Source organism: Dermacentor silvarum, chromosome 10 (genome assembly GCF_013339745.2).
Source record: "Dermacentor silvarum isolate Dsil-2018 chromosome 10, BIME_Dsil_1.4, whole genome shotgun sequence".
Taxonomy (NCBI): Eukaryota; Metazoa; Arthropoda; class Arachnida; order Ixodida; family Ixodidae; genus Dermacentor; species Dermacentor silvarum.
Genome location: NC_051163.1, coordinates 94328500 through 94356127, shown reverse-complemented (window position 1 = coordinate 94356127; position 27628 = coordinate 94328500). Strand labels below are relative to the sequence as shown.

The window sequence follows — 27628 nt, the reverse complement described above, 5'->3', positions numbered from 1 at the left end:
GACACGCATGTCATGACATTTGTGTCATGACCTATCACTTATGTTCGTCAGGCACTCCTGTCATACTATGCCAATTTTGGTACCTACCAAGTTAACAAAACGTAGGCGTAGACGTAGATGTAGGCGGCTGTTTCACGATGTACTTTAAAAGCATGTAATGAAATTCATTTCATGAGTCTTGAGGAGTTCCTTTGGCTAGGCTCAAGAGACCTCAAGGCGAAAGCCATAGTCATGCTCATGACTATGACTTCGACCATCAATCTTTAGCCTTTTCCTTCACATAGTACCACCTCCGAACCCATTCCATCGGGTTTTGAGTGTTAATCTTTTTTCGCTTAGTCATTGTTATTCCTGTGGAGTCATGGCCATGACTATGACTTCTACCACAATCCTTTAGCGTTTCCTTCACTTAATACCCACGTGCGAACCCCTTTCAGGGGTTTTTGTGTGTTAAACTTTTGCGCTTTGACATTTTCATTTTGGCGGAGTCATGCTCACGACTATGAGTTCTACCATTATGCTTTAGTGTTTCATATACTTAGTTCCCACTTCTGAACCCACTTCAGTGGTTCTTGTGTTTTAATTTGTTTTGCTGAGTCATTCTCATTTTGTTCTTGTCAGGCTCACGACTTTGACTTCTACCATCATTCTTTAGTGTTTTCTTCACTTCATACACACGTCAGAATACGTTTCAGTGGTGCTCTTAGTGTTTATGTTTTCTTGCTGAGGTTAGTAATTTTTTCCGAGTCATGGTCATGACTATGGCTTCTGCCAGCCCACTTTGGTGTTTCCTTCACTTACTAAGTACGTGAGAACTCATTTCAGTGGTTTTTCAGTGTTATTCCTTTTCATTGTGAAGCATTTCTTGGCAAACAATTGCCACTTTGACAGTATCTATCTATCTATCTATCTATCTATCTATCTAGCCGCCTACGCCTGTCAAATTTTTTGCTGAGTCATGGTCATGACTATGACTTCTACCACCATCCTTTAATGTTTTCTTCCCTTAGTACCCACGTCCGAACCCATTTCAGTGTTTTTTAAGAGTTAATATTTTTTTCGCGGAGTCAGTGTCATTTTAGGCGGCGGTTTCATGACCTTAATGACACGAATTTTATGAAATTCATATCATGACGTATCATTTATGTTCGTCATACACTGTTGTCATACTATGCCAATTTTGGTACCCATCAAGTTAAAGAAACGACCATGAGAGCACCAAGACGTCGGCAGCTATTTCTTGACTTACCATGACACACATGTGATATTCATATCATAACCTATCATTTATATTCGTCATACACTCTCGTCATACTATGCTAACTTTGGTAAACATCAAGTTAACGATACGACAATGTGAGCACCCAGATGTAGGCGGCTAGATAGATAGATAGATAGAAAGGTAGATACTGACAAAGTGGCGAATGTTCACCAAGAAATGCTTCGCACTAAAAAAAATCACACACACCGGAATAGCGTTCTAATCACAGTCGGTCACATAGGCCGGTGGCTCGCAAGAAGCGCAGAAGCGCTTGTACGGCCTTCTTCTGTGGCGTTAAGTGCAGTATGTGGTGGAGAATTTTTTCTTCCGACAGAGGCCGGTCGTCGAATTGTTTGAACGCGTTGGTAAGAGAATGTCTCTGCGCGCTGTACGGCGGGCGGTCGCACAAAATATGTACAATCGATTATTCATTGCCGCAGTTGTCACAGGCTGCGCTGTCGGCCATTCGTATGCGGAACACATAGGCGTTGGTAAACGCAACGCCCAACCATAATCGGCGCAAAAGGATGGCGTCTCTTCGGCGAAGCCTTGATGGTACTAGAAGGCTTAGGTTTGGTTACAGAGAATATAAGCGAGCATGCTTGAATTGCGATTCATTTCATTGTGACCTTGTGCGTTGGCGAGCAAGCACGCGGAGCTTCCGTGCAGCGTCAGTCCGAGAAAGTGGTATGGGCTGTTGGTGATCTTCTGTATGAGCTGTGCGGGCAGCTTGATCGGCCCGTTCTTTGCCGATAATTCTACAGTGACGGGGAAGCCAACGAAAAGATAATTCTCGCCCTATCTCAGTCACATTGTGTATTGATTAGGCAATCTCAAAAACCAGCTAGCTGCTCGTCTGGACAGCGGCACAAAGGTGATTGTAGAGACCACAGAGCTGCCTTTGAGTCGCAGAACATTATCAATTTGTGTGCCACTTGATCACTAATTCATTGGAGTGCGTACAAAGTGCTGCGAGCTCTGCTGCAGTCGATGCTGTGACGTGAGACGTCTTGAATTTAATAGTTGTGCCCATCGTTGGTATGACAACTTCCGCGGTAGAACTGTCTGGCAGGACGCATCCGTCGGTGTATATATGGGCAGAGTCCTGGTATTTCTCGTTCAGCAGAAGTAAGGCGAGCTGTTTAAGAGCTGGCGATGATAGCTCTGCTTGTGTCTGGATGCCAAGTATAGTCAGGTTGATATTTGGCACCAAGGAGCAATCAAAGGTCTTGCGACAGGAGTGAAGCAAGTGGGTGATGATTCACCATGCGTGGCTATTGGTTGACAGAAAGAGGTACGCGATATGTCCGCTGGCAGAGATGCCAGGTGGTGGTGGGGAGTCGGGGCAAGAATTTGTACATATATGTATATATATATACACATATATATATATATATATATATATATATATATATATATATATATATATATATACATAACACTAAGAAAAGGTTGGGATGTTTGGCCATGCCAGTTGGGTCAAGTCGGGACTCGGAACATATACTTAGCTGTCGGGACTTTCCCAATCAATTTGGGCCGGTTTGCAATCCTAGGTGTGATCGGCACTTATAGTTTCATTTGTGATCGTTTTCATCCAGAGTATAGCATTCTAGGCGAACTTTTTCGGTTTTTAAATAAGAGCTTCGTTTTAATCACAATTTAAATTACATGTTTTTTGCTACCACGTAAAAATATTGAATATGGCCACTGCCATATTCAACAAAAGTGAACGTATGTCACGCATGTGATCGATGAATATTACCATTATATGCCGTTCAAATCCCCGAATGCAATTTCGGAATACCGCCCTCGCAGCTTTCCTGATTAAGAAGGCGTGTGTTATATATCTTGCAACAATTACAGACTATGTTGGAAACATCCCTTGCTAAAGGGCTTTTTTTGTTTTGTACAAGGAAACGAACTTTCATTTCATCCTCTTATCGTTGTTAATTAGGCAATGCACCTACGCTGGTGCTTCATCACGGACTTTCACTCCAACTTTTGCGTCCGAATGTCCACACTTTCCATGCAGACGCTAATAGAAGATTGATCCGCGGCGGGTAACAAAGGCAAGTAGAATACATCATACGCGAGAGTGAACCGCCTACTTCCGGAACACTGTGCTGCTACTGCCGGCTCTGGCTACATGCAACGAGTTCCAGGCACTGAAAGGGAATTCTAAAAAAACAACGAAACCAACAAGTATCAATGAATAAGCACATGTGCGTATTCACGACCAACGCGGAGAGTGCGGCTAATTATTTCCACGAAAAATAGCGCCAGAGTATTCTCCCCGTGGGCTTTCGCGCCGGTGCGTGTAGGCGTGCTTGCGTGTCTGTGAGTATTTCGGTGTGTGAATGTGCATGATATGTGTACGTGACTCGGTGCGTCTGCTTTTCTATGCGCGTGCGGGCATGTTTATAAGTGTATGCAAGTTTCTGCCTGTATGTTTCTTTGTACACTCATGTATGAGAGAAGCACATCAAATGTTTAGAGAAGATCACACACACACCCGTACACACACACAGTTCGTCACTGCAAGATTACCATTCGTAGTGTCTTCCATAATAGTTGCTTTCGTTATTGCTCATCGGCGCTAAGACACTGCTCTCAACTGCTCGCATTCGGTGGTGTTCATCCTCTAGAGCACTATATGAGTGCTCACAAAAGAACTACACACTGTTCAAAGCAATAAATCACTACCGGCTCTTCCATGGCGCTTAAAACTTTCGCTCACAAAACGACCACATTTTTCCTCGATTGTAACGCGAGGTTTTTTCCAGATTTTTGCTACCTGAAGTTAATCCTCGCGTTACAATCGAATACCGAAATTGATTTGTCTAAAAAGTGAAGTGATGCACGCAATTTTAATCGAGCGAAATGCGAGCGAACGCACGGTTCTCTGCCGTGCGTTCGCTCCCCGTGAAAGCGTGCAAGGGACGCATGCTTTCACGGGGAGCGAACGCACGACAGAGAGCAAAAGCGATAAATCTGTCGTGCAAAAGGTCCAGGAAGCCCAGCAAGGACAGGAGGGACAGGAGGCGCCGGAAGCGCAGGAGCCCCAGGAAACCCAGGAGGTGCAGGAGGCCACGGAGGCAGCGGAGCTGCCGGGGGCCCAGGAAGCATAGGAGGCACAGGAGGCGCAGGAGCTGCCGGGGGCGCCGGACTCGGCGGGAGCGCAGGAGGTGCCGGGGGCTCAGGAGGCGTCGGGGGCGCAGGAGGCTCCGGGGCCAACGGAGGCACAGGAGGTGCAGGAGCCGCCGGAGCGCCAGGAAGCGGCGGAGCGCCAGGAGGCGACGGAGGTGATGGAGGTGATGGAGGCGATGGAGGGGCCGGAGGCAAGGGAGGCATCGGAGGCGTAGGAGGCGCTGGAGGTGCCGGAAACCCCCCCGGACGCCCAGGACAAGCCGGACACCCAGGAGGCCCCGGGAGGCGATGAAACCTTTAGCTGCGACACCAAATGCGTTTGCTCAAGGCAGCGTTCTGACAGTGGTCTGCAGTTATCGAGTGTGATCTATTCATGTTCGCTTCTGCGCGCTGACACCATGCTTGTTCATTCTGTTAGTAAGCGAATGTGTCCAAGTTTACGCAGCCGATAAAACTACTATCCTTACTCCGCATAGCTCTCTGCTAATTTGCTATCGTAATTGCTGCTTCGCCTTTCTGGCGAAACTACAACTTTTTCATACATCCGGTGGTTTTGCGTTACTTTAGCGGCTTTCTTCTTTTTGTTTTTACTGGACGCAACAAAATGTCACCCGTCGCGTAACTTTAGCGGTTTTCTTCTTTTCGTGATGAACGCATTGAAAAGTCACCCCTCGCGTTACAATCGTGGTCGCATTACAATCGATTAAATATGGTATGTACCTCCCTGTGTACTCCCGGCCAAAATATTGTTTTGGTTAGTGCCGCAATTATCTGCCTTCCATTTCTGTGTCCGTTAACATGACCCTTCTCGTTTAGGACTCTTCTATGTTGTATCAGAAGCATCAATTGCATCAGTTGTTTCCATTCACTCCGAAATTTTCTATATACCAGGTCCTTTTTCAGCTCGTATGTCACACCTTCTCTGACCCCTTCTCGAATAGATCTACCGCCGATCCTCCGCATCACGTACCTGAGTGTTCTATTCTCTCTCTGCTGCCTTCCCAGCTCTTCCGCGGATACATCAAGTTTCCTTACTACTGTATGCCTGTTCTCATCTTGTTCTTTATCCCTCTTACTGTCGTCACAGTTCCTAGATCTGTTTGACAAGATTGGTTCACCGAGCGACTATGGGTCCTCGACTGCTCTCGGTCCTGGTGTATTTCCTAAGATCAGGTCATACAGCGGTTCTTCTACGTACCTGGCTGTGACAATTCCTGTATAGTATGGTGTGAATATACAGATCTTAGCCTCCGGGAGGTATCTCACCGAGCTGTCCACGAACTTAACTGGTTTCACCTGCCCTGTCATGCTCTTTGGAGGTACCAACTTCTCCTTACAAGCACAGTGTCCGCACCCGTGTCTTTTCATACAGTAGCCTTCTTTCCTTCTTTACCTTCTACCACTGGCATATCTCGCTCTTTACTTTCGATAATGCCTGCACTTACGACTTCTAATCTTTCCTTTTCTGCAGACCTGCGAGCTTCGCGAGTTTCACTAGGGGCTATACTCGTTGGCACTTCTCGTGATCTGCGTTTGCATTCCTCAGTTTTGTGTCCGCTCTTGTTACACCTTTCACAATATTTCCGTTCAAGTTGTTCATCACGTGCCGCACGACAATGAATTTCCTGACGACCGGGATGGTTACGGAGAAAACATCTGTGCTTTCCCCTGCGCCCATCCATTTGGGGTTTCTCTCTCAGCTCATCTTCCTCTCAAGTGGGAGCATCTCTAACCCACTTTCCTAAATTTCTTAGTGCCTGCGCCTATACAAACTGGTCTGTTTCCTCTGCTATCTCCTCTACAGTCTGTAGTTTTCTCTTTTTCAGAAATATGGCCAAGCCATTGCTACATCTGGCCAGAAATTTCTCACCCACAACATTGTCTAGAACTCCTTATATGCCTTTTTTTCGTTTCGGACAGCTCTATCCACCTCTCAAAATTGTTTGTCAGGTGTCATGCGAACTGCTTTCCCATTTAAGAATCTTCTGGCTTGCATAGCGTGAACATTCCCCAAAAACCTTCAGGGGTAAACTTGATCTTTGCAATAAAGTTTTTTTAACTTTCTCATAGTCTAACGATTCTTCTGCTGGAATCCTGCCAAACACACTCACAGCCTGCCCTACTAAACACAGGCTCAGGGCGATGGCCCACTTGCTCTTCTCCCAACCTTGCCCGACTGTGGTCCTCTCAAACCGAAGCAAATACGCATATAGGTCATCCCTTTGCTCATCGAAAGGTGCCATTAGTTTCCTGCGGCAAATTTGTCGCGGTCTGGGAGAAGGTGAGTCGGATGACGTTGACGTTCTACTTGCTTCACGGGAACCCTCATTCATTTCCGCTAGGTTAATCATCGCCAAAATTTGTTTTAAATTCGAAGCATTTCTTGGCGAACATTTGCAGGTATTTGACAGTATCTATCTATCTATGTATCTATCTATCTAGTCACCTACGTCTTGGTGCTCTCATGGTCGTATCGTTAACTTGATAGGTACCAAAAGTGGCATAGTATGACAACAGTGTATGCCGAACATAAATGATAGGTCATGACATAAATTTCATGACATGCATATCATATAGGTCATCAAACAGCCGCATAAAATGACTATGACCCAGCGAAAAAGCTGGCAGTTGTCACGCACTGTGGAAATCGATGTTATGCGAATTAGTGTACGGGGATTCTATCAAGTTAAGGAAACGACCATGAGAGCACCAAGACTTGGGTAGCTGTTTCATGACCTACATTACAAGCATGTCTGAGGAGTCCTGTCGGCTAGGCCTAAGAGCCCGTAAGCCGAAATTCTTAGTCATGCTCATGAATATGACTTCGACCATCAATCTTTAGACTTTTCCTTCCCATAGTACCACCTCCGAACCCGTTACATTGGTTTATGACTGTTGATCTTTTTTTGCTGAGGCATTGTCATTTTTGTTGAGTCATGGTCATGACTATTACTTCTACCGCCATCCTTTAGTGTTTCTTTCACTTATTACCCACGTCCGAACTGCCTTCAGTGATTTTTGAGCGTTATTCTTTTTCGCTTTGTCGTTGCCATTGTTGCGGAGTCATGCTCACAACTATGACTTCTACCATCATCCTTTAGTGTTTCATTTAATTAGTTCCCACGTCCGAACAAATTTCAGTGGTTCTTTTAATTCTCATTAATGTGTTTATTGTGTTTTTCACTGGGTCATTGTCATTTTAGGCGGCTGCTTCATTACCGAATTGACACACATGTCATGAAATTCTTGTCATGACTTCTCATATATGTTCGTCATGCACTGTTGTCATACTATGCCAATTTTGGTAAATATCAAGTTAACGATACCACCATGAGAGCACCAAGATGTAGGCGGCTTGGTAGATACTGTCAAAGTGGCGAATGTTCGCCAAGAAATGCTTCGCATTTAATATGGATTTCGGCAGGCCATGTAATGCGTAGGATGGATTACCGGTGGACCATTACAGAATGAACATACCAAGAGCAGGGAAGCGTAGTCGAGGACGGTAGAAAATTAGGTGGAGTGATGAAATTAGGAAATTCGCAGGTGCAAGTTGGAATCAGCTAGCGCAAGACAAGGGTCATTGGAGATCGCAGGGAGGGGCCTTCGTCCAGCAGTGGAAATAAAAATAGGCTGATTGATGGTCATGATGATGATGATGATAAGGCTCTTGAGACGGAAAGGCCAGCGAAGTCGGCGTTGGCGGGACCTCAATGTTCCAAAAGTGAGCCAATCAAGGTAGTTCGTGATGCCAATGAAGACAAAGTTCATTAAGCCAGAGTGAAATAAGTTAGAGGTAATCAGGGCGAAGTTAACTAAGGCAGGTTTAATAACGATATAGTTCATTACGACACCCGAAGTACAACCAGTGTCGGAGTCGAACTCACGAGCTTTGGTGTTAATTAAGGCGAAATTTCATGCATGATGTGGCACCTGACACCGACAAAAAAGTATAGCCGAGAGCTAATAGGGCTATACTAGTCTGGGTGCAACCAAATTAGGAAGGTCCACTAAGCTTCAACAAAGTCACTCCCTCACCAGAACGGGAATTGTCCTCCCTGGTGCAGAATTCAGCCGCTGCCTCCCTCATGACTCCTACAATTTACCCATGGCCCTCAGTCCCCAGCTGCTGCGGCGCACCTGATCACGGTGATGGTCAGTCCTGTGAAGCGGCAGAGGGTTCTAAGAATATCTGTGCCCGAATGGGCCACCAATGGAAACTGTACCTGACAACGTTCAAGACGCGTACCCTCTCTAGTGAGGCTAGCTTAGCAGGGTTATTATCAGGTATTGCCTGGGATATTATTGGCCTTAGTGAGGTGAGAAGAATTGGTGAAGCTTATACAGTGCTGACTAACGGCCACGTCCTCTGCTACACATGTCTTCCAGGTAGCAGAGAATTCGGTGTAAGATTTCTAATTAACAAGGACATATCGACAAGGATAAGGACAGTGATGAATTCTACAGCAATAATGAGAGGGTAGCAGTGGTCGTAATACAGCTGAATAGGAGGTATAGAATGAAGGTTGTAGAAGCCTACACCCCAACCTTCATTCCCGATGGTAAAGAATTAGAACAGTTTTATGAAGATGTTGAATTAGCAATAAGAAAGGTGCAAACTGAGTATACTGTCGTCATGGGCAACTTCAATGCAAGGGTGGGTAAAAAGCAAGCTGCGACCAAGGAATTGGCAACTACGGCATCGATTCTAGGAGAACTAGATGAGAGTTGTTGGGAGCATTTGCGGAAAAGAATAGGCTCCGAATAATGAATAGCTAGTTCAGGAAGCGCAGCTTAGTGGTCCTTCACGAAGTGAAGCTTCAATTAGACCTGGAAAAGCCCTAATGGAAATACAAAGGATGAAAAAATTTCATACTCTCTGCCGATCCCAGCATAGTGCGGGATGTAGAAATGTTAGGTAGGGTAAAGTGCAGCGACCACAGGCTAGTGAGGTCTAGGATTTCTCTCAGTTTGAAGAGAGAAAGAATAAAGTTAGTCATGAACCGGCGAACCTGGACGCAGTCATGGTAAAAGCAGACCAATTCAGGCTGGTGCTCGCAAATAAATATGTAGCTTTAGAACAGGAAGATAAAGACAACATAGAGGTTAGGAATGAAACCGTAAGTAGGTTGATCTCAGAAGCAGCAATTAAAGTGGGAGGCAAGGCACCAAAGCAACGCGTAGGTAAGCTCTTCCAAGTAACAAAGGACCTAATAAAAAACGACAAAACATGAAAACGTCAAACTCGAGAGGTCAGTTAGAATTTGTTGTATTGTCAAAACTGATCATCATGAAGAAAGTAAGGGATATCCGAAATTATAATGTGGAAAAGATTGAGGATGCAGTAAAATATGAACGCAGCATGAAATCAGTGAGAAGAAAACTAATAATAGGAGAAGGCAAAATGTATGGACTGAAAGATAAGCAGGGTTATATTATCAGCAATGGCCATGACATAGTAAAAGCAGCGGAAGAATTCTGTACTGAGGTGTACAGTGCTCAGAGCAGCCAAGCTACTTTCATTCGAAGTAGTGATGAACAGGATACAGAGGCCCCTTCTATAACTAGCGCTGAAGTTATAAGGGCTTTTAAAGACACGACCAGGGGAAAAGCTGCTGGAGAAGATGGAATAACAGGCGATTTATTCAAGGATGAAGGAGATATACTTGAAAAGCTTGCGGCCCTTTATACGCAATTCCTCACGACTTCAAGTGTACCAGAGAGCTGGAAGAACGCCAACATAATACTAATCCATAAGAAGGGATACGTTAAAGAAGTGAATAATTATGTATCCATTAGCTTGATTTCAGTATTGTATAAAATATTCACCAAGATAATTTCAAATAGAATCAGGGCAGCACTTTACTTCAGCCAACCAAGAGAACAAGCTGGTTTCAGGAAGGGATATTCTACGACGGATCATATCCATGTCATCAACGAGGTAATATAGAATTCTGCGGAGTACAATCAACCTCTCTATATGGCTTTATACATAATGAAAACACATTTGATTCAGTAGAGATACGAGCACTCATAGAGGCATTATGTAACCAAGGAGTACAGGATGCGTACGTGAATATATTGGCAAATATATACAAGGATTGCGCAGAACACTTGGTTCTCCACAAGAAAAGTAGAAAGTTACCTATCAAGAATGGGGTCATGCAAGGAGACAATCTCTTCAATGCTATTTACGACTTGCTTAGAAGTATTCAAGCTCTTAGACTGTAAAGGCTTAGGAGTGAGAATCAACGGTGAATATCTCACAACATTTGGTTTGCAGTTGACATTGTCCTATTCAGCAACAATGGGGACGAATCCCAGCAAATGAATGGGAACCTTAACCGAGAAAGTGTAAGAGTGGTGTTGAAGATAAATATGCAGAACACAAAGGTAACATTCAATTGCCTGGAAAGGGAACAAGAATTCAGGATCGCCAGTCAGCCTCTAGAGTCTTTCAATGAGTACATTTATCTAGGTCAATTACTCACAGGGGACCCTGATCACGAGAAATAAATTTACAGAAGAATAAAATTGGGTTGGAGTGCATACGGCAGGCATTGCCAAATCCTGATTGGGAACTTAGCACTGTCGTTGAAAAGAACAGTGTGCAATCATTGCATTCTACCGGTGCTAACATATGGTGCAGAAACTTGGAGGTTAACAAAGATGCTCGAGAAAAAGTTAAGGACCGCACAAAGAGCGATGGAACGAAAAATGTTAATCCCAACGTTAAGAGACAGGAAGAGAGCGGTGTGGATCAGACAACAAACGGCGATAGCCGATAATCTAGTTGACATTAAGCGAAAAAAATGGCGCTGTGCAAGCCACGTAATGCGTAGGACGGATAACTGGTGGGTTACAGAATGGATACCAAGAGAATGGAAACGCAGTCGAAGACGGCAGAAAACTAGGTGTAGTGATGAAGTTAGGAAATTCGCCGGCGCAAGTTGGATTCAGCTAGCGCAAGGCAGGGGTAATTGGAGATCGCAGGGAGAGGCCTTCGTCCTGCAGTGGACATAAGTATAGGCTGATGAAATATGATGATGATGGTGATACGTAAGCACAATTAGGTCGACCCTCGAACATGATTGACTCTCCGCACAAGTTGATGACAAGAATTTCTCTTATGATCATCAGCAATGTTTGTGTGAATCAAGAGAGAAGCCGAGCAGAGCGCGAAACAATTATGGCCCCCCATAAATTTTTAATATACCACAGTTTCATCGTTTGCATTTCTCTGAAATGTTCTGCGGCGAGCATTTCGCAGCGACAAGAAATCAGCATGCGATGCAATTATTGTAACCACCCTTTCAAGTATTTTGCCATTCCAGTGATTCACTTGCTGGTTGGAAATTCACAAGCGAGGGCAGTTCATTTCGTAACGTCAACTGACGCAACTGTAGAGCGCTCTCTCAAGAAGTGCTATTATCTATTGCGCATTTCCTAACTGAATTACATCCCAGAAAACCTCCTAGGTTATATTCGCAGGCATCGCCTCCTTGAATTAAAATAAAAGGAAAAGAAAGCAAGCAGGGTGAAATCTCGCCTTTGCTGTGTCTGTGTGCACCGAAATGCTGACGTGGAGCTGGCATGGCTGCGTGCTTGGTTTAATACGTGTGCTGCCGTTATGACTTTCGAAGTTGCGCATTATCTTGCGTGCAACGGCTTCAATGGCCGCATATGTCTTCGAGAATGTGTGGGCCTCGCGAGAAAGGATTAGCAAAAGAAAAGTCAAAGGAAGCCATGGATGCTTGAACTTTACGTGTGAAAGAGACACCCACTTACGTAATACGGTTGGTGTATAGGGGCTTATAGAGTATAATGAAACGCTCCGAAGCTTATGTCCGTGGCACACGTCATAAACAGCTCATTGTATAGTTTACGTTGCGGAACAAACCCCACTAATTACTGCGCTGCTTACGAAACAAGTGCCTCTATCATGATTTTGAACAAGAGGAATTACGATTACAATAATTCACATGAGCAACTCACTATTAAATGGAAGTCACCCAGCATGGAAAACCGCTGAACGCGGTGGTGCGCAAACTGAGTGGCGCAAAACGTGGTCAAGCTCAAAAGTTGGGATAAAACGGAGTGGCACGCGTCCTTCTGCAGCTCACTGGTTGCTTACGGCATGTTTGTGAAGGTATACACAACTACAAGAAGTGAGGGCGGGGTATTGCGTAAAACGATCGAATAAATGTCAAAGTTTGTGCACTGGCTGCTTGTTTGCTGCCGTATTGCACCTAGGCTGTTGCGAGTGGGCGCAAGCACCATCTTAAGGCCGTGCGAAAGAGTACCTGCCTTTGTGCTCCTGTTCCCAACAATTTACAAAATCCTGTGTTATAAAAAAGCCCGACTGCAAAGAGCGGGAAGGTGCGATACCCGACGCCCTTAATTCCTTATCCCACCGCTGTCCGGAAAATTAGTTTTTTTTTTCAGAGCGAGCTTTCCTTTGTACTGTGACAGCGCAAGGTCTCCTCGGCCTTTTTTGTCGTGCAATAAATGACATAAGACATGAAGTCATGGCGAAATAAAATTATACGGAAGAAACTTGCCACTCATGTCGTGGCTCAGCAAATGAGCAAGGATACAGAAAAAATCCGCGTCTATTCCGCCCTGTGAGAATGGATGTGCAGCGAAGCTGGTGCGGACCTTAGGCAAGTGGCACCATCCAACAAACGTTAGACGAGGTTAAACAAGCACCACCACCGCACACGATGCACGTCACGTGGTCAGGTACGAATGCGTAAGTACAGCATGCATTCTCGTTCTTCTAGGCCGTCCGGCAACATTGAGTGCCTTTTTCAAATTAATAATGTTTAAAAGTAAATACCGTCATGAAGCAGAGGCCGTCCCTGTGTATGTGCCGACTGAAGAGGAAGACGAAGTATCGTGCTGTGATCGCGAGTGAGCCCCGTGCTACGAAAAGCCCTTGCAGTGCGTACCTTTACGTAACGTTCTTGCAACGTTATCGACGACAGTAAACCTCGTCGCAATAAACCCTGCAAGTATCCTAGGGTCTCTCCACGCAGTAGGGCGATCGGGTGCTGGTAGTAGTTGGTGACCAGCATAACAGTTGACCCAGATGTTATAGGGAGCACGGCAAACGGAAGAACTATGCCCTTGCGCTGAGCAAACACATCGGATGGCATGAACACTACAGTGGCGTCAGAGTCGGCAGCAGACGACAGGACAACAGCCATCGACGACTCAGGGGGTATGGTTGTGTTGGCATGAACAATGAGTTTATCGGCAACGTGAGGAGAGCCGGTCAGCGGTGATTCACGTTAGAGCACTGCACGGGCTGATTTTTGCGGCCCGGGCCCGTTTTTACATTGGGCGGCCCGCCCGAGCCCGATCAAAACATTTATGGCGAGACCCGGGCCCGGCCCGGGCCCGGAAATAATCTACGTTACCCGCCCGGCCCGGCCCGCCACCCCTTTACCTTAAGCCCGAGCGCGGCCCGAGCCCGACTCGAAACTGGCCCGAACCCGGCCCGAGACCGAAAAATACATGTTTTTCAGAGTGCAGAAGCCCGAGAATAACTCGCAGAAAGCCCGAGCCCGGCCCGGGCCCGCGTCAAAAAAACCTAAGCCCGGCCCGGACCCGGGTCAAAAAGCACACGCCGTGCCCGAGCCCGGCCCGAGCCCGTAAAAAAACTGCTCTACCCGGCCCGGCCCGGCCCACGGGCCGGGCCGGGCCCGGGCTTTCGGGTAAGCCCGAGCCCGTGCAGTGCTCTAATTCACGTAGTGGTAAAAGCGACACTTCGGCATGCGAACAGTCAATGACAGCATGATGACGTGACAGAAAATCCCAACCAAGGATGAGGTCGTGAGAGCACGATGGTAGCACGAAACACTCAATTATCTATAGAACCTCGTTGATGACGACACGGACCGTGCACACAGCTGAAGGGCGAATTCGCTGCGCGCTGGCAGTGGCGAGCACCAGGCCAGAGGGAGCTGTAGTCACTTTTCGGAGTTTGCGACGAAGGTTCTCGTGAATGACGAAAACGGCGGCTCCGGTATCGACTAGCGCAACTGCGGGTACTCCCTCAACAGAAACGGTAATAACATTTTGCGGCGAAGATGGAGGTCTTGAGAACGTCGATGTATTTGCAGTTCTTGCCTCAGGAACTGCACTAGTCAGTTTCCCGCTTCAGTGGGAGCTCGACGACGCAGGGGTAAAATCGAACGCCGACTAGGAGAAGGGGAACGGCAAGTTTCTGATGGGCAATCGGTTTCAAGACGTCTCGGTGAAAACGTAGACGCGGCGGCGTATTGTGGTGCGTAGGTGGGCGTTTCAAAGGTGGTAGGCGTTGTTGGGGCGCGGTGGCGACAGAAGCGCGCCACATGGCCAGCAATGCCGCAGGCGAAGCAGATAGGCCGGTTGTCTTGAGTGCGCCACGTCGCGGTTGGACGAAAAAACTGCGGTGACTGCCGGGCACCAAGAAATGAAGCCGGATGCATGGGCGATGAAAAGGAAGCTGGCGGCGGAGGAGGCCGTGCAACCAGGGCTGCGTAACTGAGCGGTAGCCACGTAGGGTGATTGGGAAAGTCGGTATAGGGCAGCGGCACACTCATAGGATTGGGTGGGGAGGCTGTAGGAGATGCAGGAAGCGCTTCCGATACCTGATTCCGGATGGCTTGCTGTAGCCTTGGACTCAAAGCTGCCGAAGGTGCGTCGCTATGAGGCAGCAGCGATAGCTGCCTGACCACCTCTTCACGAATAAAAGCTTTTATATGTTGCGATAGGGTCGAGTTGGGCAGAAGGTCCGCAGAAATCGCAATGCTCGAGACGGAATCGGCATACGGAATGTCCTGGCGGGCGATGGAACGTTGGCGGCGCAGCTCTTCAAAGCTCTGACATAGGTTAGTAAGGAAGGATACGCTCGTTGGGCTTTTTGCCAGCAGCATCTGGAATGCGCTATCCTCTATGCCCTTGAGGAAAGGCTTGATCTTGTCATCCTCGGACATGGTGGGGTTTACCCGCTTGCACAAATCGAGAACATCCTCGATGTAGCTGGTGAATGTCTCTCCAGGCTGCTGTGTGCGCTGGCACAGACGCTGTTCAGCGCGTAGCTTACGCACAGCGGGGCAATCAAAGACTTCGGCAAAAAGTGTCTTAAATGCTGACCAGCTTGAAAAGTCTGATTCGTGGTTGAAGAACCACAGCCGGGATTCGATCCCGCAATCTCGTGCTCAGCAGTGCAACGCCTTAGCTGACTGAACCACCGCAGCGGGTAAGAAAACACCAAAGAAAAATGACAATGGCTCAGTGAAGAAAGAATAACAGTCAATAACTACTTAAATGGGTTCGGACATAAGTGACAGGTCATTACATGAATGTCCTAACATGCATGTCATGTAGGTCATGAAACAGCCGCCTACGCCTCCGTGCTCCCATGGTCGTTTCGTTAACTTGGTTGGCTCCCCGCCCACTGTTTCGCATAACATAGATTCCCACAGGGTGTGGGATCCGCCGCCTTTTATTGCGATAGAAATTATATGGACACTCCAAGCGCATTTTTGGCGTCGCCGTCGTAGTGCTGTTCCGTATAAAGTCCAACGGTGATAAAACCGTCGCCGCGCGATGTGCGTTGTGTGCGCTACTGAAAGCGTGCGAGGGTGAGCTGGGAACCGCAGCTTAATCTCGCGCACGCGAGAGCGGGGGGGGGTGCGCACGGTCTTCGTTCACGCGGGAGGAACGGGGAGGAGACGACGGAGACGGGAAGGGGGGGGGGGTGCGTACTGCTTACGCGGCTGCACCTATCTTGCAAGCGATCTGCGACGCGACCGAAGTGTGCGCCCGCTTCAAAGCGGTCTGTGATGGGCCAAAGTGCATTCGCCGAGTGCTGGTAGCTTCGTATGCGTTGCGCTTTCCACACTTCGTTCGCGTTGAAGCGAGAGCCAGCGCGAAGGTTAACATGCTCGCTGCTGCTGGTGCGCTTTATCACCCAGCGTTTTGACGAGCTTCCGCGGTCATCGATCGAGATGTTTTCATGTTTACCTGTGCGGGCGTGCCACCGTGCTTGTTTATTTAGCTCGTAAGCGAATACTTACAACTTTATACCGCCGATAAACTAGTATGCTTATTTCATATAGGTGTTGCTCATGTGCTATCGCCATCGATGCTTCGCCTTTCGGGTGAAATTTCCCAATCCCACAGGAGCTCAAAACTTTTTTTGAGCTCCTGTCGGATGCAGGTATCAATGAGACTTTATAAATAGCATGTGGGTGAGAGAATTTCACGCAACTCTCCCTCTGTCTCTCTCTCAAGGTTATTTCACTCACTCACTCACTATATATATATATATATATATATATATATATATATATATATAGTGAGAGAGAGAGACAGAGAGAGAGTTACGTGAAATTCTCTCGCCCACATGTTATTATATATATATATATATATATATATATATATACTCTCACTTCCTGGGTTAGTTCTAATTGTAAAAACATATATACCCAATAAAGTAAATGGTAAAACTGTGCCGCGGTAGCTGAATGGTAGGAGCATCGCACGCGTAATGCGAAGAAGTGGGATCGTTCCCCACCTGTGGCAAGTTGTTTTGTTGCGCATTATACGGACACTCAAAGCACATTTCTGCCGTCGGCGTCGTCGTCGGCTTCGTCGTCGCTGTCGCCGTGAGGTTCCGTATGAACTCCAACGGCGATGATATCATTGCGACGCGCCGTATGCTGGATGTGCGAGTGAAAGCGCGTGAAGGACGCGCGCTTTCACGGGGAGCGAACGCATGGCGGATAGCAAACGCGATTTCTTCCTTCGGGCGAAAGGCCGTGGGGGGACGAGTGGGAGGGAGGGAGGCGACGTTTAGCTGTGGAACCAAATCCGTATTTATATAAAACCATTGCGAGGCGAGGAGGTGGTAAAGACTTCCGACGCTGTTCGACGAGTGCCCCGTTCTGATATCATCCAAAACCTCGGAGCCGCCGCCAGGGGCACCGGCAATAGTCACCAACGCCGCGCGCTTTCGGTGCGAACACGGGCAAAACGCCGACGGCGTCGACAACAGTTCTGCGCGTTGCTGGTGCTGCTACATGTCGAAGTTTCTACAGCTGATAAAACTACTATCCTTACTCCGTATAGCTATTTACTAATTTGCTATCGCAACTGATGCTTCGCCTTTCGGGTGAAACTGCGCCACCTTTTCATCCATTTTCATTTACAATAATGTATCATTTATTTTGTTTTTTTTTTCAATTAGAAAATACAAGTAATTTCCCCTATGTTGTCCTTAGTGTCACTGTTGGTAATTGTTTATTAATCTGCTTGTTCACGTTTAATAATCATTGAATAAGAAGCCAACAAACAGTGACAACAAGCACAACTTAGCGAAAATTAATTGTACTTGCTAATTGAATTAAACAAATGATAAAATATTGGAAATGAAAATGGATGAAAAAACAAGTGGCCGCAGGTGGGGAATAAACCCACGTCTTCGCAGTTTCTCAGGACCTGAATAAAAGTTCTTTGTCTGTCTGTGTTCGCATTACGCGTGCGATGCTCTCACCATTGAGCTAACGCGGCGCCGTTTTCCCATCCACTTTCTGAGGTCATCATCATTCCAACTTGCGCCTGCCAATTTCCTAACTTCGTCATCCCATCTGGTTTTCTGCCGACCTCGACTGCGCTTCCCTTCTCTTGGTATCCATTCTGTAACCCTAATGGTCCACCGGTTCACCATCCTACGCATTACATGGCCTGCCCAGCTCCATTTCTTCCGCTTAATGTCGACTAGAATATCGGCTATCCCCGTTTGTTCTCTGATCCACACCGCTCTCTTCCTGTCTCTTAACGTTAGTCGTTCTTGAGGTATTTATGCCTAACAACTAGAATTAACCGCGGGCGTTTTAGCCAGCGCCACCACTAACAAACCTAGGCGGCGGACGTGGAACATCCTTTCTGCCGCAGGCGTCTCGAGTATGTGATCTTTTTTTGGGAAGACAACTGGTCAATAAACCCACATCTGCTAACTGAAGTCATCAATGTTGCCGGATTCGAGCCCTCGTTACGTAATCACCGAGAAGAAAGGGAACAGAAGGGCCTGATTTTTATTAATCATATTGCCACGAGACAGTGAAGGGGCTGCTACTGCCGGTCGGACGAAGACGACGGTGACGAAGTGGCCAGGCGCGCGACAGCCTTGCATCCGTCGCTGCTGCTTGTCCAAACCTTGTATATGGCCATCACTCCCTAAATAAACGTTATCCCCGTAACATCTTTGGTGGAAGTGCTGGGTAAACCTGTCAACGTGCCGGCTCCGTCAACCAAGCACGGAACTTCGAAGCGGTCGCCGTCTTGGTTGCTCCGCGATGACCAGTGAAGTGTCGACGGTGCAGCAGCCACCGGCTCCTGTGATTCTTTTGCACCCACAAGACCCGGGAACCTTTTCTGGCACAGATGGCTTTAATGTCGAAGACTGGATCTACATGTACGAACGCGTCAGCGTCAGCAACCGCAACAGGCAAAAACGCCCGCGTGCTTGCGTTGTAGTGCACGTTAAAGCACCCCAGGTGGTCAAAATTAATCCGGAGCCCTCCACTACGGCGTGTCTCATAATCAGAACTAGTTTTCGCAAGTAAAACCCCAGAAAGAAGAAGAAGAAGAAGAAGAACCGCAACAGGTGGGACCCGACGGTTATGTTAGCCAACGCGATATTCTTTCTGAAAGGGACGGCACGCGTGTGGTACCGGACGCATGAAGAAGATCTTACAAGTTGGGACGCTTGCAAGGCGAAGCTGCGTGAGTTGTTCGGCAGATCATTTGACCGACAGCAGGCCGCTAAAAAGGAGTTGGGATCTCGTATCTAGACGACCACTGAATCGTACATTTCGTACATACAGGACGTCCTGGGCCTTTGTCGAAAAGTTGACGCACAAATGGCCGAAGATGGCAAGATATCGCATATTTTGAAAGGAATAGCCGACGACGCATTTATTCTACTGGTGTGTAAGGACTGTACGACGGTCGACGCCATAGTTAAGGAATGCCAGCCCTTTGAACAAGCGAAGAGTCGCCGCATCACCCGCCAGTTCCTTCGGCTACCTAACACTGCCGCCACATCATCATGCGAAGACCCACCGACGCCTGTACCGGCTACAGCGTCAGAAGATGTAACGCGTATTGTCCGCCGCGAACTTGAAGCTCTAGCTCCTACGGCCGTTCTTCCAGACGTTCAGTCAGCCAAGCTTCCCACCGTGCCACTCATAAAAGCAGTCGTCCGCCAGGATTTCGCGAACATGGGATTATCATCGGCTGTCTGTTGCATTCGTACATCCGAACGTACCCCTGCAAATGTCACCCAGAACCAGGTCTACCCTTCGCGCTACAGAAACCCGGCTGACTGGAGGACGGCAGACGACCGACCCATATGTTTCAACTGCTCTCGCGTTGGACACATTGCCCGTCACTGCCGCAGTAGCTGGTGGTCGCCTTCAAACTGGAGCACTGGATCTTGGCGTCGTCCTGGAGGCAACATTCGACGGTTTTCCCCTCGCTCTGATCCACATGCTTCCGATGCTTCCGATGCCGCCGCTCCACACTCCAGGTTTAGCCGCTCACCGTCCCCACAAGGCCGTCGATCTCGATCGCCGCGACCATACCGGTCATCGTCCCCTGCACGGCCTGGCACCTACGCTCCGGAAAACTAAGCCGTGCAGCTCCTGGAGGTGACGCTGCATCAGTGACCCGATATACAAATCCTCTGTTGACTGTACCTACGTGCCGAAACCTTCTGGACATTCATGTGGACGACGTCACCGTTACGGCCCTCATAGACACCGGAGTGCAGATTTCAATAATGAGCGCTGCTCTCCGTACTCAGCTCTTGGTATTATACTTTGGTATTTCTACCCACGTGCTACCTGCTGACATCGCGCTTGCCACCATGTCGTCGTTGCAAGAATGCGCGATTTCTGTGTTATCTGTGGACGGCCCTCGAACTGTTTCCGGCTCTCTCACAGCCACCTCGTCGCTATGTGCCAATTTCGAGAAAATGATATCAGCCGACCTCCCGCACACGCAAGCAGGAGATCTTCGCCGGGTCTTGCTGTCGTATTCCGATATCTTTGATCTAGAAAATCGCCCTTTAGGCCAGACAACAGTTGTTCAGCACTCCATCCACACCGGTGATGCTCAACCGGTTCACCGGCGCCCTTATCGCGTTTCCGCTGCGGAACGCGCCATAATCCAAAAGGAAGTCGATAAAATGCTGGCCGAGAACATCATCGAACCGTCCTCGAGTCCTTGGGCCGCTCCTGTTGTGCTGGTCTAGAAAAAGGACAATACCTGGCGATTTTGTGTTGATTATCGACACCTCAACAAGATCACGAAAAAGGACGTCTATCCCTTGCCCCGTATCGACGACGCACTCGACTGTCTTCACGGCGCCCAATATTTCTCATCTATTGACCTTCGCTCAGGTTATTGGCAGATTGTTGTTGACCCACTGGACCGCGAAAAAACCGCATTCGTAACTCCCGATGGCCTCTATCACTTTAAAGTGATGCCTTTCGGCCTTTGCAATGCGCCGGCCACATTCGAGCGCATGATGGATTCGCTTCTTCGTGGCTTGAAATGGTCAACCTGCTTGTGCTACCTTGACGATGTCATTGATTTTTCGCCAAGATTTGACAGCCATCTTCAGCGCCTCTCCACCATTCTCGAGGTATTCCGCAATGCCGGTCTCCAACTCAACGCCTCAAAATGCCGTTTCGGACGCCGTGAAATAACCGTACTTCGCCATCTCGTCAACGCGACAGGTGTCCAGCCCGATCCTGAAAAAGTTCGCGCCGCGAAGAAATTTCCTGTACCTTGTTCGGCCAAACACGTACGCAGTTTTATAGGATTGTGCTCCTATTTCCGACGTTTTATTTGTAATTTCGCCGACATTGCGCGTCTCCTTACTGCGCTCCTCAAAAAATACGTTGCTTTTACATGGGGCTCACCCCAAGCTGCTGCTTTTTCGGCGCTTATAGATGCCCTGGCGACTTCCCCTATTTTAGCGCATTTTTATCCGACTGCACCGACGGAACTTCGCACAGATGCCAGCGGCCACGGAATCAGTGCCGCCCTCGCTCAGCGTCAGAGCGGCCATGACTGTGTTATTGCGTACGCTAGCCGCCTCCTGTCCGCACCGTAGAAGAATTACTCCATCACGGAACGAGAGTGTCTTGCTCTTGTCTGGGCTGTCACCAAATTTCGTCCCTACCTGTTTGGCCGCACCTTTACCGTCGTAACTGATCATCACGCCCTCTGTTGGCTTTCTTCGCTCAAAGACCCTACAGGACTCCTTGGTCGTTGGGCTCTGCGCCTCCAAGAATACTCGTTTTCAGTGGTGCAGAAGTCCGGTCAGCTTCATCAAGATGCCGACTGTCTCTCACGGCATCCCGTGGATTCCCCTGACGTCTCCGAGCAAGACACCGACGCCTGCGTCTTGTCTATCTCGGACCTCGTTAATATACGGGACGAACAACGTCGCGACTCGGCTTTACAGTCTATCATCGACAGTCTCAACTCCGCCACACCCGACCCTTCCCTCCACTTGTTCTTCCTTCAGGACGGCACCTTATACAACCATAATATGCATCCTGAGGGCCCTGAACGCCTCCTTGTCGTGCCTGCCCATCTGCAGTCCGATGTCCTTCGCCAGCTTCACGATGAGCCCACTGCTGGTCACCTTGGTGTCACCCGCACTTATGATCGCGTCAGGCGCCGTTTATTCTGGCCTGGTCTCTATCGCTCCGTCCAACGATATGTCGCTAGCTGCGACAAATGCCAGCGCCGCAAGAGGCCAGCTATGTTACCTGCCGGTCTGCTTCATCCTATAGACATTCCCGCCGAACAATTCTTTCGTGTTGGGCTCGACCTTCTTGGTCCCTTTCCAACCTCGACATTAGGCAACAAGTGGGTCGCCGTAGCGACCGACTACGCGACTCGATACGCCATTACCCGTGCCCTCCCAACCAGTTCCGCTACGGATATCGCCGACTTTCTCCTTCATGACATCATCCTGCATCATGGTGCTCCTCGAAAGCTTCTGACCGATCAAGGCCGATACTTTTTGTCTCGCGTCATCGATGACATCCTTCGCTCCTGCTCTACCCACCACAAGCTCTCAACTGCTTATCACCCGCAAACGAATGGACTCACAGAGTGCCTGAACCGAACTCTGACCGATATGCTTTCAATGTACGTCTCCGCCGATCACCGCGATTGGGACGCTACTTTGCCGTACGTTACTTTCGCCTACAACTCGTCCCGACATGACACTACTGGCTACTCCCCGTTTTATCTCCTGTATGGACGCGAACCTTCTCTGCCTCTCGATACTTTACTTCCTCTCAGCTCAACCACCACGTACGTTCGCGACGCCATAGCGCGCGCCGACACAGCTCGCCAGATCGCACGTGACCGGCTCACAGTGTCTCAGGCTTCCCAGAAAGCCCTGTCTCAGGCTTCCCAGATAGCCCACAGTAGCACAAGAGCCCACAGGCGCTCTCGTGCTACTGTGGTCTCCGTCCCGCCGCATCGGTCTCTCCGAAAAGCTATTGTCCCGCTACGATGGTCCTTACATGGTGCTACGTCAAGACACCGACGTTACGTATGAGATCGAGCCAGTCACCGCACCAGCGCCGTCTACGCCCCTACCCGCTGCTATCGTGCACGTTGCGACACTTGAGCCGTACGTAACTGGACCCTCTGGTCCGTCGTAGCAAGCACCGGGTCGGCGCTCTCCCCCCCGGGGGGGGGGGGGAGTAGTGCCACGAGACAGTGAAGGGGCTGCTACTGTCGGTCGGACGAAGACGACGGCGACGAAGTGGCCAGAGGCGCGCGACAGCCTTGCATCCGTCGCTGCTGCTTGTCCAAACCTTGTATATAGCCATACTCACTCCCTAAATAAACGTTATCCCCGTAACAATATCATGAGAAGCCAACAAACTGTGACACCATAGACAACATAGGAGAAATATAATTTTCCCTATATATATATACATGCAGCTAAGAAAGTCGCCGGTAATTAAGCAGAAAAAAAAGAACTGCCGCTAAACAGACAAAAAATCGGTAAATCGAGCGGCAAAATCTCTAAACTGTCCTCGAAAAAAGGGCTAGGGGAAACAAACTTTACCAACCTTGACCTTTCGAACTCATGCTTGTGAGGCAATGTATCGGGTTCCCAATAATTATGGATGACTCAACCGAAGAAAATAAAAATAACTACTTCTGATTCCGCATCATTTTGCCGTTAGCCCTCCGATATTGGTCAAAGGTTGTCGGGCTACGCCCAATTTGCTTTTCTGCCACGCAACATCACAAAAACGTGAAAACTCACCACGTCAAAGTGACGCGTACGCATCAAAGGTGCAATATTATGCCGAATAAAACAACTTTTTTCGAAATAGCCGGACATGACCCCGTTCCAAAAGGAATGGAAGAAATCTGCCCACCAATCACTCTGGCACTTGCTACTTGGAGCTGCCACGTAAAATGGATTTATTTAGGTATTATAAAATGTCTGCGTGGCACTATAACGTTTTTGAGCCCTTTCGGAAGGGATAAGATATTGCTCTGCCAACTAATGATCCAGTTTGGCGGCATTTTATCCTTCCTATGCACACCGCCGCAATTTTCGACCAGCCAACACCGCAAGCTAAGCTTGAGGAAGCAGAAAAACCACAGACGTCCCCGTAGCCCTCCTCTAACTGTTGTCTACTTTCGCTGCGCTGGCTCAGCGCCACAGAAACCCTCTCCAATTCTACGTAATCCTCACCTCTGGTCAGCAAATTAGATAAAAACGACCTGTCAAGGTAGGCAATGCTATGTGCTTTCAAATCCTCCTATAAATATACCTCCTAGAAACAAGGACATCGTTTGATTGGGCTGTTTAAACAATACTGCAGGCCACCACCCAATGCTTTCGTCAGTGGTTATGTAAGTGTGACGGCGGGAGTTTGAAATGAAATCACGATCGAACAGTTTCATTTTATACAGCCTAAGTTTTCGCCACACAGAGGCTCCATGATAGGTGGCGCGTGTGCATGCATTTCGGAGGCCACAACAGACAATACTTGAAGCATGCTCAGGCAGCCGAAGAAGTGAAAGCAACGAATTCGAATGAAGAGAGGGGGAGGGCGAATAGAGAAGAAGAGAAAGATGGCCACGTACTGAGTACTTTCTTATTTTTGTTGAACTATCCGGTTCATGGCCAATATCCCACTAACGACTAGACTTTACATCTACATCTACTTGAGGCCACAATACCAGCAACAGAATTCTGCATCTACACAGGTCTGTCCTGGCAGTGTTTCCTCTGCAACCTAATTGCCATGTACCTAAATCCACTGAGCAGTGTTTTCTATTCTGGCACTGATTGTGAAGAGAAAGAAAAGAATTCTGTGCCGCCAGCTTTGGCTCTCTCTAAATTCCGACAGCCACCGTCTCCCTTGGGGAATTCAGCCACAGGCAAGCACGTACAGTGTACAATCTACACGCTTGTTAGGATTAGGGACAGAAAGCGTTCTACCATGTTAGACTTCGAAGAATTTCTATTACTTGTTTCATAGTATTCTTGCATGTTAAAGTACTTGTTCACAAAATTCGTCCTAGTGGCCTTGTTATCGCTCACACACACACACACACACACACACGTGCGCGCGACTTTTTGCGGGCGTCCATAACTTCTTAGGAGGAGAAGTGTTGCTTGCTTCGGGTGGACCTGCAGTCCGTCGATATATTTGCTTTTTTAGACCAGAAAATCTAGACACTTTTGGTGGAGCTAGCCTTGCAAAAGTTGCCGGCAATTGCTCCGCCTTCTTAGTACGCGGACTTCTTAGTACGCTGTGTAATTTAGCAGTTATTAATACAAGTCGCCAACATAGGTGTTGAAAATCAGTTTATGATTACTATCAGTTCTCTTACTCAAGCTCTGCTTTGCACAGCCCAAGAAAAACAGCATCTGCGAAGAAATTACACGACTGAAGATGGCTTAGCCTAACAGCTGGGCTCCCGAAAGGAACATACCGATAGGAACATAAAAGGAACATACCGAAAGGAACATAAAGCTCCCGAAAGGAACATACCGAAGCCGAGAGCGTCGTTGTTAACCCTACGTAACAAAAGCGACGGTGGCAAAGGTTATGAGTTAGATGAGGGTCGTGCAACTGCTAAAGAAAGGAGGCTTATAGTAAGGTTACTTCTACTGCTGTCATTGAAAGGACCAAATGTGAAGACACCAAATGCTAAAGGGCATGACGCCAATACGCGGATGACTCTAGGCTCAGTATGCGTTCTATGCCAATTGTTGACTGTCGACAACACATCACCTATGTGTACTGAAAGCGACATCTGGAATATAAAGATACGATATACAGACAATATGTAACAACGTAATGCAATCAACTACTGCAATGGTCAAGGAAATGATGAAGATATCTGCACATATTGGGTGCCAGGCGTATCCTATATGCGCTCTGGGTTACGGTAACCATGATAAGGACGCCGTTATCACAATAAAAATCACTTCTGGTGCGTAAGTCTCTGTCAAGAAGTCTGTGATTTTCGCCTTCACCTCTCAGCATGCTGTTACATGTTGGAATAGCATGGTGCGGCGGATGTTAGAATAAAAGTGATGCTGACTCTGCTATCAGATATTATTGAACTAAGTATCCACATGAAAAACGTTTCGGATGAGATTACAGTATAGTTATCGCGCAACTTAATACGAACGTGTAGGCGCCCCGCTACGGTATAGGACGATAAATGAGACGAGCATCCTTTCTAGTTAGTCGCCGCTTAATACTGAACGCTTTGTTTACGGCCTAAAGAACATTAAAGTGACGTTATTGTGATTACAGACGTTTCCTTTTTTAGTGTTGGGAACTAGGAACCAGGTGCATAATTTGGTTATTTCAGTATATTCATTTTTACCCCGAGTACTTAACTAAAAATCAAAATATTATTACTTTCAACCGCGACCTTTGAGATGCGTTTTTGAAGTTTCACATAAGAATTCTTTAAAATGGTCTGCACAATTATTACTGCTATACAGCCACTCAAAAAACCGGTTATCAGGCTATAAGCTTATTATCGTGATACAGTGCAAATATTATATCCTGAAATAAATTGTTTAGGCATCAAAGCACTGAACATGAGCACATTTCTAGCGGTAACCAAGTAACTAATTCGCAGAGAGAAAAACAAAGATAAAGCTGACAAAGAAGGAATAAAGAAGCAGGTACCACAATGGGCATTGGAATATATTCTGCTGGGGCGAGTGAATGCATAGACAAAGAATGTGCTCGATAGTGCAACGAAGACGAAAATTTCGCCTAGTCGCATTACGTCATTTGATTTAGTATCGGTTTTAATTGTGCTTTCATTTATCTTGCCTGCAAGCATAACACCACCGTGCAATCTTTCGAGAAAAGCATTATTATCATCATGATCATCATGATTACGGTTGGGCCTGTGAGCATTTGGCCATCTTGCGGTAAGTACAGCCGACTTCACAAGCGATGTGACATTACCATAGTGGAGACCGCCCACATAGACCAATGCCGAAGCATGTGCTTGCAGCAGTGAAGCTAGAGAACCGAAGGAACATGTTTTATTAGAATGCAACAGTACCTACCCGGCTATAGGTTTAAGCTCCGCTTGCCTCCTTGAAGCTCTTAGGTTCAGGGATAGCAGGCGAAAAGTTAACATGTCCACAACAGAAATTAGTAAAGCCTATTGGAGATTTTGCGGCAGGAAAATAAGGAGACCACCAAAATTGCAGGGAACAAAGTTCCAATTAAGGGTTCTGAAACCTTCATGCAGGAAGTTTTGCATTTGTAAAAGAAAAAAAAAGGAAAGATAGGTACGACAGGTACAAATGAAGCGAACCGCTTCATTTCTAGGGGGACGCTCATAGCATTCATTCATTCATCCAGCCATGCCAACAACGATCAACTACTTATGAAAGTCCCCACGGAATACCCGCTTTACAGTCAGGGGAGGTAGGAGTGCGTGTAATCTCTTTATTTATTTATTTATTTATTTATTTATTTATTTATTTATTTATTTATTTATTTATTTATTTATCTTTCTCTATATTTGTCCCTCGCCTCTGACAAAATTCGCTGCTGAGGTCAATGAGCCATTTTCACGAATAAAGGTGGTTTTTCCCATTTCTGTCTGTAGTGTGTA

The 27628-nt window shown here is 47.5% G+C and overlaps 2 protein-coding genes across 6 annotated transcripts in view; both read left to right on the top strand.

Annotated features, from left to right (window-relative positions):
• LOC119466298 (uncharacterized PE-PGRS family protein PE_PGRS20-like) overlaps positions 1 to 4918 on the top strand; it is a 289395-nt gene extending 284477 nt beyond the window's left edge. For 2 of the 3 annotated variants that reach the window (XM_049656758.1, XM_037726781.2), the window contains exon 2: positions 4267 to 4918. In XM_049656758.1, coding sequence (XP_049512715.1) covers positions 4267 to 4700 — 434 coding nt within the window. In that variant the 3' untranslated portion in view covers positions 4701 to 4918. The remainder of the gene's footprint in view (positions 1 to 4266) is intronic. The other variant, XM_037726809.2, reaches the window with a different exon arrangement.
• LOC119466292 (cuticle collagen 2-like) overlaps positions 1 to 27628 on the top strand; it is a 1179781-nt gene that overhangs the window by 122898 nt on the left and 1029255 nt on the right. The window lies entirely within an intron of this gene.